This window comes from Epinephelus lanceolatus, chromosome 3 (assembly GCF_041903045.1).
Source record: "Epinephelus lanceolatus isolate andai-2023 chromosome 3, ASM4190304v1, whole genome shotgun sequence".
Lineage (NCBI taxonomy): Eukaryota > Metazoa > Chordata > Actinopteri > Perciformes > Serranidae > Epinephelus > Epinephelus lanceolatus.
The window spans coordinates 36,443,727-36,462,871 of record NC_135736.1 but is presented as its reverse complement, the minus strand read 5'-3'; the positions used below and the strand labels follow the sequence as shown (position 1 = coordinate 36,462,871).

General features: G+C 42.4%; 1 protein-coding gene across 4 annotated transcripts in view; it reads right to left on the bottom strand.

The window, feature by feature from the left end:
- Positions 1-19,145, bottom strand: part of LOC117255175 (uncharacterized) — a 98,561-nt gene that overhangs the window by 60,378 nt on the left and 19,038 nt on the right. For 2 of the 4 annotated variants that reach the window (XM_033623819.2, XM_033623817.2), the window contains exons 2-4: positions 5,250-6,849; positions 4,135-4,551; positions 577-802 (exon numbers count right to left, since the gene is read on the bottom strand). In XM_033623819.2, coding sequence (XP_033479710.2) covers positions 577-802; positions 4,135-4,551; positions 5,250-6,434 — 1,828 coding nt within the window. In that variant the 5' untranslated portion in view covers positions 6,435-6,849. The remainder of the gene's footprint in view (positions 1-576; positions 803-4,134; positions 4,552-5,249; positions 6,850-19,145) is intronic. The other 2 variants (XM_033623820.2, XM_033623818.2) reach the window with 1 other exon arrangement.

The window sequence follows — 19,145 nt, the reverse complement described above, 5'->3', positions numbered from 1 at the left end:
ACACATGCAAACACGCACAGCCCGAGTGTCCAGCAGTAGTTTGTGAAGTGCAGTGTTAGTGCAGAAAGATTCAAGATACTAAAAAATAGAGTTCTTATGCAACACACTGCAGCTGAAACTTAAAGAGAATCTAATTCACCAGCTGCACGCACACAGACAGACGATAACAGTACATGCCTGTCCGTCAGCAACTTGCTCCCTGTATGTGACAAAGTGTGGAGATCACAAAACAGTCTGTGCTCGGGCCTGAAAGAGTGTGTGTGTGAGTGTGTGTGTGTGTGCGAGTGGTGTAGCGGTATGTGGAAGGCATTTTAACTCGCAGCTCTGCAGTGTCAGCCTGCTCATTTCCTGAGTCTGCTGCAGGGACGAGTTTTTCTTTCCTCCACACAGACTGACACACGAGTCTATACCCCTGACAGACAGCTGAGGAGCGTGCTGTCGAGCGGAGCAGACATACACTCCATGTGCAGTGTGTCGCTGTGTGTTTACATTTCAGGTTTCATGAAGTAAAAGTGTCTCTACTGAAATAGCGCATGTTTATGTCTCTGTATACATTCAGACACCGTGTTGACTCACCCTGGCACTGACTTTGGCTCTGCCTCACTCTCGTTGGAGATCCACCCCCGGCGCTCTGTTCACCCTCTCCCAACAAGGAGCCATCACTCTGCCTGGGCCCGGGGCTCCCCTGTCCTGGAGGTCCAGTCCCTGACCCCGGAGGTGGAGCCGGCCCCGAGGGCCCCTTCTCCACTCTGGTGCCTCTTCCCTGCTGCCTGGCATTGGGCCCCAGCTTGGAGGAGACTTTCTGTAGGAAGAGGTGACGTTTAGTGACAGCGTCCCAGCCGAGCGGCCCCAGCTCCGAGCTGCGCACCGAGACCATGGTGTTAGCCATTCCCCGCTCAGAGTCAGAAATGTGGACTGGGGGAAGTGAGGGAGGCAAGGAAGGAGCAGAGGGGAGGAGTGAGGGAGAGAGTGTGTTAAGACAAGAGGGGGAGGAGGAAAAGAGAGCAGGAAAGAGAGGTAGGAGGGAAAATTGGGAGTGTGCTGCAACCACAAGAGGGGTAAAAAAAAAAGTTGGTATTGTGTTGTACATTCCCTTTGAGAATCCCGGCTCTGACCAGGCCAATTTTTTTCTCTCTCTCGCTCTCTGTCTTACCCCCACCCCCGTCCCTCCATGTTCCTCCCCCTCTGACTCTATAAACACCAGCACACATGGAGTGAGTTTGTGGATGAGGGCCTGCCGTTTGTCTCAGACTTTTCAAAGGAAAGGCTCAACTTATAGAAGCTGTTTTGTCTTTTATCATTTGCCCTAACAGAGCAGTCAGGGGGGAGGGAAAGTGAGGAAGACGCGAAAGAGTGTTCACAGCTTCACAACAATTCTCAGATAAAATCCCTGATGTGCCTAACATGCAAAAAGCAGAGCAGAGCTTTATTCAGAGGGGACGAAACACTTCAGAGTGTTCTTGTAACTTATAGCCTCATCGACTTTCCAGCTGAGCCAAGAGGCTGAGCCCAAGGATTACTGTAGCATACCAATACACACTAAATCATGTGTTGACATGCTAGCTGGCAGCTGGACTGGGCCTAACTGATGTTCTGTTTGGCAAAACATAAATGTTACGCACACGTGAAACACCATGTCTCTGAATATTGATAAAATAAAGGACAAAATTATAATAAAATAAAGTACAGTGCATCTAATTAATCATTAAGACATCTGAACTTGTGCCACTACATGGATGGGAATGTCATCAAATCATCAATAATGGAAGCTGTGCATAGTTTAGTGACATATGACATTTAACCATAGTCAAAGCCATTAAAGGCTGATGCACAGAAAACACAGCTTGTTATCTAAAGCATCTTATTTGCTTCTGATACATATACATATAGGTTAGCGTACGTGCACAGCTGACATGTTCCCAACACACCCTGTACTGTTACAACCCCTCAGGCTGCCTATGAGAGAATACGCTGGGGCAGGTTTCAAACTTGTCACCAGCTCACTGGATCTTTAAAAACACATACCAGAGACAGAGCACACATACTGTACACGCACCACTCCTTCATTTAAAACACACTTTAAACTACTGCTACGTTGACTCTCCTGAGGAAGTAAACAATGCTCGACGACAACAATGAAAACAACAACAACAAAGCTTAAGGGATCAGACAACTATAGCTAACTTCCTTTTTTTGTGTTGGTCTTTTATTTAGTTAATTTTCCAGTCTTGAATTATACTTTACATACAGTAATTGCATCCTGCCATCCTCTGAGTGCAACTGTTAATGACAAGGTTAAGCTCCAGTATACCCGGCTCGAGCACATACCATGACTGCTGTTTTCCATCGAGCTGCAAAGCTTAAAAATAAAACATTGTAAAGATTTCTCACAACCTGCGCTCGTATTAAAAAATAACCATGCTTAAGACTTTTTGTATGTTACTATATATATATATCCACACAGGTAAAGTTATCCTTTCTCTAGCTTAAAGATCCAGTGACTCCCCTGAAACATTAAACCACTGGGTTATGTCACAGATGACGTGCTCCAGTGGATGGCAGCACTTATATGTTTCACAAAGGCTGTGTTGCGTAACCTGCACCTCAAGCGAGAACTGTGTCTGGATCCTTGTTGGCATCAGATTGAAAAATGACATCATTTTATTACGACAGCTGTGATTGAACGCACAGAGGAGCTCAGGTTGAAGGGAAACTTTGCAAGTTTACAACCAGGTCTGTGTCATCACTGTGTGCAGGTGTGTGCAGATGAACAGTGTTTGGATTCTCCCCACTCAAGTCTGTTCCCGAATGGAATGGTGTCTCCCTCATGTTAATGCATGGCACCCCCTCGGTGGTTTGGTTAGGGGATTGGTGATGTCTTATCAAACAAGTTTTCTGAACGGGGTTGGTTCAGGTTTAGACAGGGGGAAACAGTCTTTGGATACAACACTGGCAGCTAATCGCAACCTCCGGGGCTGAAAAATGAAGCCAACATGAAGTGTCAAAAACTGCACTTCCTCGAATGGCCACACGAGGCTGGCTCTAGAGGTAAGTCGATCCCCTTGAACTCCCATATTTAAATGCATAGATTTACAGCAGAAATAAACATCTTTACAGCCTGGTACAAACAACGATTTTGGTCTCTATAGCTAAGTTCAACATTTATGACAACTGTATGGGGAGTGACTTGTTACATAACTCACACATTTACATTTTGTGAAGGCTTAAAATTACAGATGGTTAAGGGTTAGCCTCCACAGCTCCGCCTTCTCATCCAAATATAGTCAATCTTGGCTCCAAAAAAACCAAGATGGCAATAGTCGAAATGTTAACCTCGAGGCTTCAAAACGGGAGTCCGTAAAACCAATTGGCGACGTCCAGAGACTGTATAAATAATGGATGAAGCTACCATGAGGTCACCAATTGGTTTAAAGACTGCTGTTTTGCAGCCTTTAGGGTGGCATTTCAGTCACCATTTTGTTATTTTGGAGCCAAAAGTGACCAAATTTAGCCAAGAGGCTGGAGCTGTGGAGAAGCGAGGGGTGGATCTGACTCATAGACTGTGGTGATGCCTCACAGCCGGTCACTCAAGCGGCCCTGCTCTTAAATATGCATAACTTTGGGCCTTCATAACATGTAAATGGGTTAGTTATATAAAAAGTCACCTTCTGTACAGTTGTCATGAATGTTGAAATTAGCTGTAGAGACAAAAATCATTTTTTTGTACCAGGCTATAAACATGTTAATTTCTGCTATAAAGTTGGGCATTTTAACATGGAGGTCTATGGGGATTTGCTCTGTTTTGGAGCCAGCCTGCAGGGGTCATTCAAGGAACAGCACTTCCACATTGGCTTTCTTTCTCTGCCTCAGAGGTGGCAGCTTGATGGCGTCAAGGTAGCTACGTCAATTATTTTATACAGTCTATGCAGACAGCTCTAGGAACTCCCCATCCATGCAATGAGAAAAGTCACCATCCAGCGAATTTGGCCGGTGTACAAGCGCAAGAGTTCCTGGTGCTGCTTTCACAGGAGGTTCCTAATCTACACACACTTCCTACACCACGGTGACACAGACCTGGTAGAGAATTGGGAAAGTTTGCCTCTAAACACACTCGGACATGCTCATAGTACTCACCCTAATAGGATTCCTTGGTCTCTCCACAGCAGCCTTTCCAGAACCTTCATGAGCATCTTCACTTGGATGTTTATTCTCCACCCCTCCGTGTCCTGTTTCACGTTTATCATGCACTTCCTGGACAGCCTTCCTGGGAGAGCCCGGGGGTCCTTCCTCAACCACCTCAGACCCCACAGAGCTGGTTGACGTAGAGAGAATTCGACTGACAGCCAAACTCTTCCTCTCTGGCCGAGCAGAGTCATTGGCTGCTGGCTTGTGGTTGGTTTTAGGATCAGTGCTCTTTCCTCTGAAGGGTTTCAGCAACACGGCCACTTTGACTGGACCTGCGGATGACCTTTGCTTTTTACCCCCGTCCCCGGTTTGAGCTTCCTCCTTCCTAAGAACAGCTCTCTTTCCATTGGCTGAAGCAGATTTGTTCTGTTGAGTAGAGGAGAAATGACGTTAGACAGAAAACAGCTGTACAATATTTGATACATGTAAGCTTTTTTCAGCCCGTTCTCATTCTCAGGTCTTTAAATGCAGATGCTTGTCACGCCCCTCAGTGTCTCATAGCAACGCACAAGGCACCCTTTAATATCTCTATATGACGCAAAGCTAAAAGACTTTGTAACATGTGTTTAATGTTGCGAAAAGGTTGCACTTAGGTTTAGACAACAAAACCACTTGGTTAGGCTTGGAAAAAATGTTCTGTTTTGGGTTCAAATAAAATACTGTTGTGTCACAATAGCAGAGCATAATGTGATGTGAATGTGTGACGTAAGAAGCATGAGTTCACGACGACCATATGTAAATTACATAACAAAATGTCAAGACAACGGTGACTTTTGGTTTCACACAGGGCACAAAATATGGTCTCCTGGGTGAAAGTCCTGTTTGGTTTGATCTATCCACCTTACGTTCCTCCTGCCCATACAGACTTTCTTGCTCTTTATGTGACGTCAGTTGCACTCAGAGGCAAGTTTTGCTGCAGATGGGTTAACATCTGTGTTAGCTGAACATCCACTGCCTCACATAAAGATGCAAAAGGGTGCCTTTGACTTGATATCACATGCCAAGGGGCGTGAAAAAGTGTTAGTATTTGACAACGGGTTGGCTTTTCCGTAACAATACAGTACCTGGCTTGGTGTTTTAGGTGGAGACGGGTTGGACCGTGATCTACCTTTGGCCTCAACATCTTTTAGGTCCACTTTAGAAACTCTCTTTGCCTCCACACTGGATGGTTTGATGGCTGTGGGTGCTGCTGTCTTGGAAGCAGCTGAAGTAGCAGCAGCTGGTTTGGTTTTTGCTGCTCTGGCAGGCTGACTGGTGTTAGGTTGGGACGGTTTGGAATCCACTGAACGTCTTTTCACTTCCTCAGGTGGAGGAGATGTGACTTCCTCAGCATCTTGACCTGGATTGGTGGAAGATGGAGCAGAGGAAGATATCTGAGTGGTTTCACAAAGGTCCTCAGAAGCAGGAGGCTCTGTCTGGCGTTCCACAGGTAGACCAGGAGGACAGTCGACTCCAAGCTCTTCTAACACCACCTCATCATCAGCTACATTCACAGCAGCAGTCCCTTCTGTCTGTAGCTCAGTTGTCGCAGCAAGGTTCATCTGGCTGTCGCTGGATTGACTGATTGAGCTTGTGAGGGTCACGCTGCTTCTTCGCACCCCCATGTCAGAGCTCACAGACAGAAACAGAGCCTCCTCTTCGTCATCATCATCAGCAGGGATTTCTGTTGCGTCCGAGTCTGGAGTTGAGGTGCCATGCCTTCTCCCATGACTGCTTCCACTGCTGAGGTCATCATTATTGTCATGGCTGCCGCTGTTTGTCGTCAGGGACAGAGCCAGCGTCAGGGTGTCATTATCATTCCAGGTGTCTTGGCGGTATTCACAGCTGTTTGCGTCCAGGTAAACAGACACAGAGTTGTCATTGGATTCTGTCAGCTCTGTTGCTGTTTGAATCTTTCCTACCGAGACGTCATCATCATCATCATCCAGTTTATTTTCCTCCTCTGGCACCCATTTTGAAATGACAACATCTGTCGTTTGGTCCGTTTTGGTCATCACTGTCGTCATCAGGGTGACCTCAAACATGTCGTAGTCCAGTGGGCTGTCAGTCCGGCCCCCGCTGAGGCTGCTCAGGCTCCGCAGTGACTCAGGAGATGACTCCCCCAGACAGGATGAAGAGGAGGAGGAGGAGGAAGAGGAAATTGGGAAAGCGTTTCCATTGTGGTCTCCTGCGCTGTGGAGAGGGAGCCTCATGGTAGATCCAGTTTTGCCCCTGACAGGGAAATCATCAGTGGGCTGAGAGACACTCATCTCTGGGCCGTGAAAGCAGAGGGTCAGTCACTCTGTACAAGTTTCCTCTGATCTGTGACGCACAGTTTTATTTGCCCATTTGCTTTTTCTGTAGTTCTTCTTGCTGCAAACAGCAAACAGGGCTCTTTACAGCTTTAATCCTCTTTATACACACTATACTGACATTTGATAAAATGTCCAATCCATTCTCTCCATGCAGCAGTGTTTGCAATTTTTTCCTCTGGATTTCTAATTTCTAATCCATCCACTTTCATATTTAAACATGGAACAAAAATGCTGCAGTATTTCCAAAAGGCCTGTATGTCATCGTGTCCTCGTCAAGTGCAGAACTGTCATTTAGAGACGTATCACTTTATGGGTGCTGATCCTTGCATGTTATTTGAAGACAAGATTCCACATTTTCAGGACTCTGCTGCTGAAAACATTTGAAAAAGCAAGAAGAAAGGAACATTAAATGTTAAAAGTTTTATAATTTTGACAAAATGGCAACAGTATCAATCAAATCAATGGACAGATGAATAATTTTGTTCACACTGAACCAGGGCCATTACTGAACGAACCTACCAGGCACAGGCCAAGGGAACCAAAGTGTCAAGGGGCCCTCTGACCATCACTGGCAAAGTGTCAAACAAACACATACCAACCAGTAAGGAGGCTCAAAATGACTGCAAAGTGAGAAAAAACAACCAAAAAAGATGTAAAATTACCTCAATGAGATACAAAACTGCTTCAGCAAGACCCAACGACTACGAGAAGACACAAAGTAAAGAGACACAAAACCACAAAAGATGCTCAACGACCACAAAATCTCTGTGTCTTTCATACATGTCTGTGCCCAAGAGCAACTCGTCTCATAATCCCCCATGACTAGGGCTGCACAATTAATCAAACTGTATGGCAAAGTGCAATTTTCAAATCACAGGAGCTGCAAGTTTTAAATAAAGGTAAGATGTATCACAACATACCATTTTAAATGAAGCATTGTTGTGCTACAGAGATGCCCAGCCTACAAATCATATTCCAGACATGAAAGACTACACTTGTTTGGTACAGACCGCAGCTAAAGTAATTTTTATCATGTTTTTTTTTTTCCTAGTGAAAATAAAATGCAAAAGTGACCATTCCCACAAAAATTCTGACTCATATCTCAATCACAATATCTGTCAAAATAGTTGCATTTTACCCTATTTTGTATATATTTTCATTAATTAAAACATGTTAATTTAAGACACTTAGTATGAAACTCACATTCGAGTAAGCAGTTTTATTTTTGTCATTTATAGTTTTACAGAAAATAATTAATAAAACAATCAGACAAAGAGAAAAAAATATGGCGACAGATATGGATAACTTATTTACAGTACAAAGAAAATATATTTTCTTAAAGTAGAGAAATTATATGATTCATTATTAACACCCTAATATATATATGTGTAAACAAAAAGCTAGGTTCAGTGGCACTAAAGTTTTGTTAAATATAAGTATGCAGTTTTAATTTTTCTATAAGATCTATAAGTCCTGTAATTAATAAAAATCAGTTGCAAATATTAAATATCTTAACTGTTTATAAAACACTTGATCTAATAACATTATTATTATTTTAGTAATTATTATTTGTATGCGCGTTATTTTCCCCACTGCTGAACACACACCCAGTTTACCCCTACCGTGTGTCTGCACACTGATGGTAGATGGGTTGAGAAATGCTGCCCTCTGCAGGCTAAAATCAAGAAGTCATAGATTTTGATTTTGCTGCATTGCTGCCTGCAACTGCAAGAATGATATGACACAAACTGTCACAAACTCTTGGAGGTGTTTCTGATGAACAGCCTTAAAAACCTTGTGAAATCAACGGGAAGTCCAGTCACAGCAAGTCAAAGTCCTGTTGAAAGCAACACACTTTGTCTGTGGAACAGTGATTTAGACCCGTATTCGTTTTCACAACCAGAAGCCCCACGATCAGGTGAAACCCATTTGAATGTAACACGGGTGCCCATGCATGTGCGCATGTGTGTATGTGGGTCAGGGACCAAGAGAAAAGAGAGGGGCGGCTATATAAAGGCGATCAGATCCAGGACAGTGTTCTATCTCCATTATCCAGTAATGACTGCAGGGTCCCTGAGAGACACAGTTGACTCACTTCCAGGTAAAAAGAGACAGAAAGCAGACGGTTAAAAGCCTCAGACTGCTCAAGACAACATCACCTCACTGAAACACCTGAATCTTTTACTTATCCACATGTATTTATAGAGGGGCAGAGTCACCTGGAACAAACTACTCTCCATGCAAACGAGGATGACATCAACATTAATTTCAATAGTTTCTTGTCATTTTTCATGCAACCCAATGCTGTGTGGGTGTTTTTTAATACCCATCACTGCATTTCCAGCGGCTTTTGTGCGACCAAACCTGGGTGCTTTCAGCCAAAACATATTTTCCCTAACCATAACCAAGTTCTTGTGCCTATACCTAACCACACGTTAACCACAGGGTTGTTGAAACGTAAAGAATCGTTAAGTTTCAGCTACATAATAATGTACAAATGTAACTTACCCATGGTTTGCAGAAAGGTAAAATCCCAACATTTAATCTGGGGATTAGGCTGAAAGCACAGCAAATCACAATTTGAATGATACAAAACAGAAGTTCTGAGGATGGAGTGGCATGGAGAACAGAGAGGAGGAAGAGAAGACAAAGAAGAAGACGAGGAGGAGGAAGAAGATGGAGATGAAGGAGAAGAAGAGGAGGAAGAAGAAGGAGGAAGAGCAACAACAACAAAAAGAAGAGAAAGAGGAAGAAAAGGAAGAAGAGGATGAGAAAGAAGAAGAGGACGAAGAAGAGGAGAATGAAGAAGAGAAAGGAAGAAAAGGAAGAAGAGGAGGAGGAGGAAGAAGAAGAATATGTTTAAGAAGTAGAAGAAGGAAGAAATGGAAGAAAAGGAAGAGAAGAAGAAGGAAGAAGACGAGGAAGAATAACAACAACAAAATAAGAGGAAGAGGAAAAAAGAACAAGTGGAGGGAGAGGAAGAAGAAGAAAAACAACAACAACAACAACAAAACGAAGGGGGAGAGGAGGAAAAATAAGAGGCAAAAGAAGAATCCCTTGTTACCTTTTTTACAGTAATATGTGCACTGATTTCCTCATTCCAGTCTAAACATTGTCTCACTCAGTGTCGCTCATTTTACCAGTGCAATTTTTGTGAGTTTTGCCAAAATAGGAAACATTTGTGTTTTGTGTTTCATCGGATAGACACATATGCACTGTATGCACTGCAGACTATTTTGATAGAAAAAAATAAACTTTGAAAAAAAGGAGAAAAGTAAACACTTTCTAGGAGCTTTATATATTTGACTATGTAGCATGAACTCATGAAGCCAAAACATATATGAACAGTACTGTGATGGTAAAGTTTTGTAATTGTTTCACCTGTGTTTAGTTGATGCCCTGTAAGAAACATTCATAAGGTCACTGAATCCTTTTTAAAAGGAGAAAACATGGTGTTGAGTGCAGTGTTCCATTTGGCAAGAGATTGAAGAAACTGAGCTTTCAGGAAATGTTTTTAAACAATCGGGGAAAACTGTAGCAGCCACAGCCCGGTGAAAGAGTCAGACTCTTTCCTGCTACATAATCCCAGTCTATCCATAATCAGTCTATCCATAATGTACAAGCAGGGGCTCAGAGACACACACCTCATCCCCACATCTTGCGACATTCGCACAACAAAACCTAAAACAAATCTGGCAACCATACAAACGACAAGTCCACCCGGCATTTTGTCCTCTGGTGCCAGAAATATAGTCAAACTAACTGAGGAGCTTGTGGACTACCACTTCAAAACGGAAGTGATGAATTTCTTTCAGGTGAGTTGGTCTGTCGCATTTATGAGAAATATTTAGTCCGGAAACAAGACAGCGGCTGCCCTCTGGCATCCACTGAGCTATTTGTCTAGGAACATCGCTATTCAAACTCTCGTCCTGATGAAAGGTCATTTCATTTTGTTTGTGTGTGTCTTGAGGGAAGTTATTTCCTCTCAACAGTCAGTGGACATGCACATGTTTCTGTCGTTCCTATGACTGTGGTATAGATGCTTTAATTTTAACGCTCCAACTCAATAAACCCACTCCAACAAGATTCCTCTCATCATGCAGAGACTGAAAGACAAAGACATAAAGACACAGAGGAAAAGAACATCCTACATTACGCTCAGACAGAGTGAGCAGCCCGCTGTCTCTGACATGAAGCCTCCAAAACTGAACTGACTTTCTCTGGCTTAAACTCTTGAACTGGCCTCCACCAACCAAACGCCTCATCCACTCCTGTTAGCATCAGTTTCACCATCGGCCTGCGGGGCCTCACTGTTACTGAGTGTGAGTGAGCTGAAGTGAATAACAGGGCTAATCCACAAGTTAATGACCATTGTTGAGTGGCTGGACCCTGCTATGCATTAAGACACGCTTGTCAAGCGCAGTGCTGGAGGAAGCATTCAGATTCACTACTTAGGTTAAAGCACAAACACAAGAGTATAAAAAAAATACTCTGATACAAGTTAAAGTCCTGCAGTGAAAATGTTACTTATCACCCTTTTCCCATCCACATCAACACATATATGTGGGTTTATTAACTGCAGGAAAACATGCTAAGAATAGGTGATAAACTCCTTTCCTATTGCCTGCCTATTAATGTCACGAACAAACCGGAAAACAGGGTTAATAAACAGTAGTAAACGGCATGGAGGCTAGTAAAAAAAGTTTCAGTGGTTATTTCTTTTTTATATCTCCTATTATTCAGCCTCTGTCTCAAACTTGGCGCTGACCAATTTTAACCAATGTTAAAAGCACTGCTTGGATGGAGAGGGACGGAATTCGTGGCGGTGTGTCATTGCATCACGCCACAAAGGGGGCAATAATTAGCGTGTCAACCTGAGTGTCCTGTTTCTATGACTGCCAATTGGAGCAGATCGGAGCTGGGGCCAAAAAATACCTGTGACTACTGCATTTACTTTATCAGGGGAGTGAATACCAATTGTTTTCTATCCCATTGAATACAAAAACCAGATGTTAGCAGGTGTTAGTGGGCTTTCTGTCCTTTAGAAAAGGGGCTGAAATGTACTTTAAGTATTAAAGTAAAAGTACTTAAACAAATAAAGTCCCCTATGACTGTTATATTATTATATCATTTCTCATAAGGTTATTATTACTCATGCATTCATGTAAAAGCAGGTTTTTACTGTTGTAGTTGGTTAAGCTCACTGTCTTTATTATTTAAAGCTAGATTTACCACCTTGCATTTGCATGCCGCTGCAATACTGTCAAGTTGCAGATGCAGATTACATCCATGTCTGTGAAAACATGGATGCTTCACACATATCTTTCCTCCGACAAAACAGAAAATCTATACCATCAGCACAGTTTCAAGATGGGCACCCAAGATTAGTGTTACTGATTCAGTATCTAACAAACTGTCTCCCCTTCTGTTCCTGAGTTACGACGTTACGTCGATGTTTTTGTAGAACATTAACAACACCTTTGGCCTTTTATGTAAAATGTTATAACTTTATCATTTTATCCTGTTAGAGATTTTTGTGAAATGTTGTTGAGCTATAACATGCTTTCTGAGGTCACAGTGACCTTGACCTTTGATCTTCTACCACCAAATTCAAATCAGTTATTCTTGAGTCCGAGTGGACGTTTGTGCCAAATTTAAGAAACTCCCTCAAGGCCTTCTTGAGAAACTGCGTTCACAAGAACACTACGGAAGATGTCACAGTGACCTTTGACCTCTGACCACCAAATTCTAATCTCAATGTGGAGGTCTGTGCTAAATTTAAAAAAATTCCCTCTAGGGTCTTCTTGAGATATCACTTTCAGGGGAATGGGACAGATGAGGTAACACTGACCTTGACCTTTTACCACCAAACTCTAATGAGTTTACCTTTAACTCTAATTGGACATAGAAATTCTCTCCAGAAGTTCTTGAGGATATCGCGTTCAGGGGAATGAGACAGATGAGGTAATACTGACCTTGACCTTTGACCTTGACCACGAAACTTTAACTTCTTCTTTAACTCTAAGTGGACATTTGTGCCAAATTTGAAGAGATTCCCTTCAGGAGTTTTCGAAATATCTTACACACGAAAATGGGATGGACGTGCGTACAGATGGACAACGTGAAAATAATGCCTCCGGCCGTGGCGATCACCAGCACGGAGGCATGATGATGATTTATTATTGAATCTAGACATGTTTGAGTACAGTACAAGACTGTGGACGATGCAGTTTTAACAATAAATATCAATTCTGAATATCTGAAACGGTTTCAATATTAATTTTCCACAGTATTGATACAACGATATCCACTGTCATTCTGCGGTTCTTTGCTACGAACAAAGGAAGGAAAAGTCGTTGATGTGATGTTATACCCTTGTTATATTTATCTTTTAATAAAAAAAAATGAAATTGCATGCCCATAATGTCAATTTTCTCCACGTTTTCAAAAATGGTATTGAATATATCAATATTTTTCAAGGTATTGTATCAAAATTAGACGTTCCAAAGTCGTGACAACAATAGTGTTGACGGCATTCAGTGACATTTTCAAGAGAAGGCTGTGTCTTCAGAGTCTGTCTGTCAGTGTCTTTAGACTGAACACATTAAAAAGAGCATGAATGAAAATGTCTTTGCAGTATTCCCATGGAGAATGAAATATTCAGAGGGGCTCAAAGGTGACACACTTCCCCAAAAACACATCTCCTTCCATCTGCCTTGTGTTATGCAATCACCCCCCTGCAGATGCCACATTACTTCATAAGGCTGTGAAGCTCTGGAGGGGGTTTGTTTTGTTCAGGGGGACAGCCCAACAGATCATGATGTAACGTTTTCTTTGCTTGGCTCTAATCACTGCACACAGAGTTTAATTCAAACAAGAGAATCGCTGGATAAACAATTAAAGTTCCACGAAGAAGGCGGACCTCGCTCTCAACTGGACTTGAACAACAAGCTGTGTGGCTGCAGCCAGGGGAGGAGGCTCATCTTACCACACCATTTATTACTGTTACATAAGAATACACACATGAAGAAACATCAAACTGGAAGAGCCCAGAGAGACTAATAAAACAACAACATGTAGAACTCATTCCTCTTTTTCCTTGACACTTGCTCATGCTCGGCACGCTCTCATCGTCTCTCTTAATCTGTACAGGCACCATGCCTCTGTTCTTAACACTAACTTTCCACACTGTAATCAACACCACTTTCTCTTCCCCAACGACCTTTGAAAACCACAACAACTGGTTTTTCCAACCTTCGTAATCACTTATCATCCTCCATCCTGTCTTGCGTATCTCGATCACTGTTCAGGCTCATTTACGAGAACTTTCTCAAAGGAAAATCACTCAAGTTATCAGTCACAAGGTTTGTATCAGGCTGCCAAAGCCTCCAGAAGCTCTAAATAAAGGTTTGGGTGGAAAAATGTATCAGTTACACTAATATTTGAGATTTCCCTTTTGGTGGACGGAAATTGGCAGTGTGGAAATACCCACTGGCATTACACTGTTGCTAGGATAGGATGCTTAACTTGCACGTTAAACTGTATTGTATGTCTTTTAACTAGGGGTGTGGCATATCATCTTGTTCACGATAATACTGAAATAACTTTTAATATGATGTGAAAAATTCATACTGTGATACTCTTGACATATTGACGTCATACTGTTACCCATGGCAACAACAAGCATGGCTAAAGGTGAAATTATTATCGAATAGAGGAGCAACTTCAGTAGTGTGGAATAAACTGTGGCGTCCTGAATGTTGTATGAACAGCCCCGGACTTTTAGCGAGTTACCACTCAGAGGGAACTCAGTCAGTGGCTCCTCTGGTAGCAGCACAGCGTCTCTCCCTTTCCTCTCTTGCTGTGCGCACACGGGATTCGGTGTCGTCAAAGGATTTTGTCATAAACCTTTCGTAATGTAAACCTACATGATGCTGAGTGGGCGGAAGTTCGCTGCATAGATCAGCCTCTCATTGGGCGGAACGAGCCACCCACTGAAGTCCCGCCCTACCACCTCCGGTTGTGTAGCAGTTTTCAACCGTTTTCAACACGTCCTTTACTAACTTTTGCGGTGTTCAATCTTGTGGGGATGTAGCCATTTTTCTGCCATGGTTCGCACCCTGTAGGCGATATTTTTGTGGTCATGTTACACCAAAACCCGTTTCCCCCGGGCAATATTTTTGCAAGCGCACCGTTGCTGTGGCACCGCCCAGAACGATTGTGATTGGTTGAAGGAAATACAAGCAGCCGGGGCGTTTTTTTCTCCAATCTTAAAGTGAGAGTCGGTCCAGCCAGACCTTTCTTTTCTTGAGAAAGGTCTGGTGAGCGAGACTACTTGCAGCTTGACAAAAAACAATTTGTGGTAGACTTTATTTTGTTGAACTATTTATATTGCATACAGAATCTGAATCTCACTCTGAGTTACTGTTGTTGTTCACAAACTTGAGAAACGAGAGATTTTCATCTTTCAATCATTTTAGGGCTGTATCACCCACCTCTACCTTTAACCTGAAAGTTGTGTATCTTTAACCACTGTACATGTTGTATTCTTCATGTTGTATTCTTTTTATTATCCTAGGACACCTATTAACATCAGGCAAAGGAACTACTGATGAAAACTAGCTCTCCAGCTAATTTAGGTGCATTTACATTTGTTTAGATGTAGATTAATGTAAACTATCCCCTCTTAAATGAATAAACAATTGACAGTTACATCGTAGCCCGTTTCGAAGCTCCAGCCCTCTTGCTCAATACTGGACTAATTTCAAAAATCCAACGAGAAATTTAGACACACATAAATATGGGAAAATAGGGTCCAGGGTGAAAAAACCAAGGTCACCCTCTAATGTTCTCACCAAAATAGCTCCTACGCAAAAGTCAAGGTCAACTCTATTTATAGAGCGCTTCAAAAACAAACAAGACCAAATTTAAAAGATTTGTTTTATTTGGCCACATCTTTGCAAACAAAAGTAATAGTTCCTGAGCACAGAATATTGTGTATTTATTAAAGTGTATTAAAACATATTTAATTCAAACCTAGATATTACGTGACATTAGTTTGTGAAGGTTCAGCGTTGTGTTTCTGCTTTCATTTTACCGGATCTCGGTGAAAAACTGAGCTGTTAACCAGAGGTATCACTGCCCTCCAGTTCTAACAATAGAGAAGTTAAAGTTCAGTATGTTCCACTGAACCAAATGTACATGTGAAAGCAGTGGCACAGATGGGAATGTTGGCTTGCTCTAAAGTATTTATTGAAGCTGTATCTCTTCAAATGTTCACTTGATACGGCTGAAAGAACAACTGGGATCACAGTGTGCTCGGACACTATTAAATCCTACTGTCACGTCGTTACTTCACATCCAGAGCAATAAGGGAGGAACCAGGACTCTGGATTAATGTGCTTGTGGAAGTCCTCATGGGGACATTTTGAAAACAGCACTGACATCTCTATACCATCCTCCCTCGTGTTCTTTTATATCCATTTCCTCTCAAATTTCAGACTAAGCAGGTTTTTAAATTTATATTATTTCATATACTGCAGGCATGTTGCCATTTCTCTTCTGTTCATTTGACTGTTTTGGCTTCATCGTCCATGATCAGTGACTATAGACTGAACATTGTGAAATATGTACATTCACTGGTGTCTCTTTGGGTAGTAAAACGTAAATGTATATAGCAGTAAGGAAACACTGTAACTGATTATACTGATAAGAATGTGGATAAGATCTACAAACACACGTTGGCTGAAAACTTGGGCTGAAGTCCGACTTAAAAACTTTCTTGTTGGTAAATATTAACCTCCACTGTATCTGTACATTCACTGCCTCCCCACTGCTGAACGTGTGTATGTGTAGGTGTGTGTGTGTTGACCTTTGCATGGCCCAGTGAATATTCACACTTCAGCAATTACTGTTCTGATGACTGCAGATGTCAGGGCTGTCAGTGTGTTTAAGTCAAAATAAAAGTTGTGTTTTTCTCCCTATACAGTACAGTAGTAAAGCAGGACTCATGTCTTGACAGTGTTTGTGATGTAGGAAGAAAAATGTCTTGTTGACTATCAACAGCCATTGTCCTTGGTGATGTCAAAGAAAACTAAAGATGCAACATCCTATTTGTGACAGAAGCAGCAGTTATTGACTTCATTTTGAGAGTGACTTGCAGTTATGTCATGATAGTGAGTTTAATACAACTGTACATTGATGTGTAAAATGCTACACTGAACTACCTTCATGTTGTTCATGGTGCACGACTAGAATTTCTTTTAGGAAGTGCTGTGCTGAACCAGATTCAAATATTAACAGACTGGAGCTGCTATGTCTCTGCACTGCTGCACTGAGCTCTGCAGCATTCTACATGTTAAACTTTGCTTTTACAACATTCACTGTCTGCTATGTCTGGTATCCTGAAAAAAAATGTAAGAATGAAAATGATGTGTTGCTCGTTTCTTGTTTGTGAATAAACGCAACACATTGAGCATAGCATTCGTTCAGGCAGGACACAATGTCCGGATCAGCTCACATCCCAGCTACATCAGCTGATCTCAAGCAGCCCAGTGAACTAATGGAGCAGCTGATTGACAGAGGAGAGTCAGTGGATAGATCACGATTCATTTCTGTGCAACCAATTGGTAAGTCTCATTCATGACGCCCTATTTAAACTGCTCTGACCTGCCTACTGTTGCTGCTTCCTCTGCAAGCCGCTTTGCAACCTGCCTTCAGCCCAGCTCCTCCTTTTCATGCTGTGTCTGACCTATCAATGTCATTTCTGTTTGTCATTGATGCTGCTCTGTTCTGTTCCCGGGGGGGTCTTTGCTGCTGCTTTCCCTGCCTTAGGTTTTCCATGTAGGCGCATGGAAGGGCAGGGAGGTTTGCTCGCTCAGCCTCAGGCTTTCCTCGTTTGCACATGGAAGGGCAGGGAGGTTTGCTCTCTCCACCTTAGGCTTTCCACATAAGTGCGTGGAAGAGGCAAATATAATACTGCAAATGGAAATTAAGTTTTCTTAGATTAAAGTGGTCCTGACTGAATTACAAAAACTCAAAATGATCTTGATGGTATTTTCATTTAGTCCCCACAGTATGTCAATACACCATGCTGCATGACACTAGTTTAGGTGTTTAACTGAACCTTGAGCCAGGTTCTAAATCCTATATTGATCATCTGAAAACAATAAAGTTGACTGTTGGTCATCACATATACATGTGCATGCATACAAACACTATGATGACAGGATGAAAGGGGAGGCTGCAGTAAGAATCCGAGAAAAGGCAAGAGAGAATCTGTTCCAACAATCATCAACTCTGTTTTGGTTTAAATAAACCCTTAATCACTTAGTTTGATGTTGAAAGCATGCTGACTGTACACACCCTAAAATTACTGTTTATTTAAATGAAGTCTTATGAGTTTAGTGATCATGATTTTGAGGCTGTTTCTGGTCAAAGAAAAGGTATCTTACTCCTCAACAAAATGTCTATGTCTGTGGGAATCCAATCCATTATATTTTAAGACCCTTAGAATAACAATCTCAGCATATTGATGGCAAAAACGAGCACTTTTAGTGGACAGAAACTGACAGTGCAAACATGTCCTGAGTGGTTACATTGCAGCTCGTTTTGTGGCTGCCAGCTGCAGTGCTCTTGCTCAACACTGGACCAAAAGTCAAAAATTGTTATTCCATTTAGTCACTTAGACACAAAATCATGGAATAATGGGGTCCACATTGAAAAAACAGATGTTACACTTCAAGTAGCATTATCTTAGATGCTCTGTTCTTACTGCCACCATCAACTGAAGAGGACAGGAGAATGAGTTTACATGAATAGCTGAATCTGAAATACCCCAAGCATACAGCATCCTCTCTATGCACACAGTTTCAGGAAGGACAGGTCCTGGGACTCAGGTAAGCTGATAGAGGCAGTGATACCCAATCAGGCTTCCAAACTGTCGACCTGACGGACCATAGCAGCACATCTCAGACACAACACCAGTGGTTTTACATTACACACACAAGCTCAGTTATACTGTATTCAGGCAATTTAAAATGCAAACAGTGTGGAAATTAACTGGTCCAATGATTCTCAACACAACAACCTGCCTGTTATTTCAGATTCCACTCGAGCTAATGTCCTGAATTGATCTCAAACTGAACCCACTTCATTAACTTGTGATGTAAAAGCCTGCAGGCTCTGTGCTGATGGTGTTTTGTTCCAGTCGGGCACACAGCCAACCTGGGAGCTCGTTAACAGGCAGGAGGCAGCGGGCTCACCTTACCTTCATAGAAATACTTGGCCAGCGTCACCACTGCATCACATTACAGCGACACACACACCGACACAGAGCTGCTATCACTGCACACACATGTCCACAGCCCAACAACATGCATGACACGTAAACAGTACTCGCTCACACACATACACACAGACAGGGTTGCTAAAAAACAATGTATGAAAGACAGCAGTCGACTCGGTGCACTCAGCCTATCACCGCATCACACACAAACACCCCCAATACAGAGAAAGTGGTTGCCATAGAAATCAACAGACTGCTTAGTCACTCTGAGAAAAGATGAATGCGACTGTGTGTGAGTGACTTTATAACCAGCTGATGTCATTTTGCTATGAAGATACACCCACCTACAGTTACTGCAGAGGTGTCGGTGCATGTTCAGG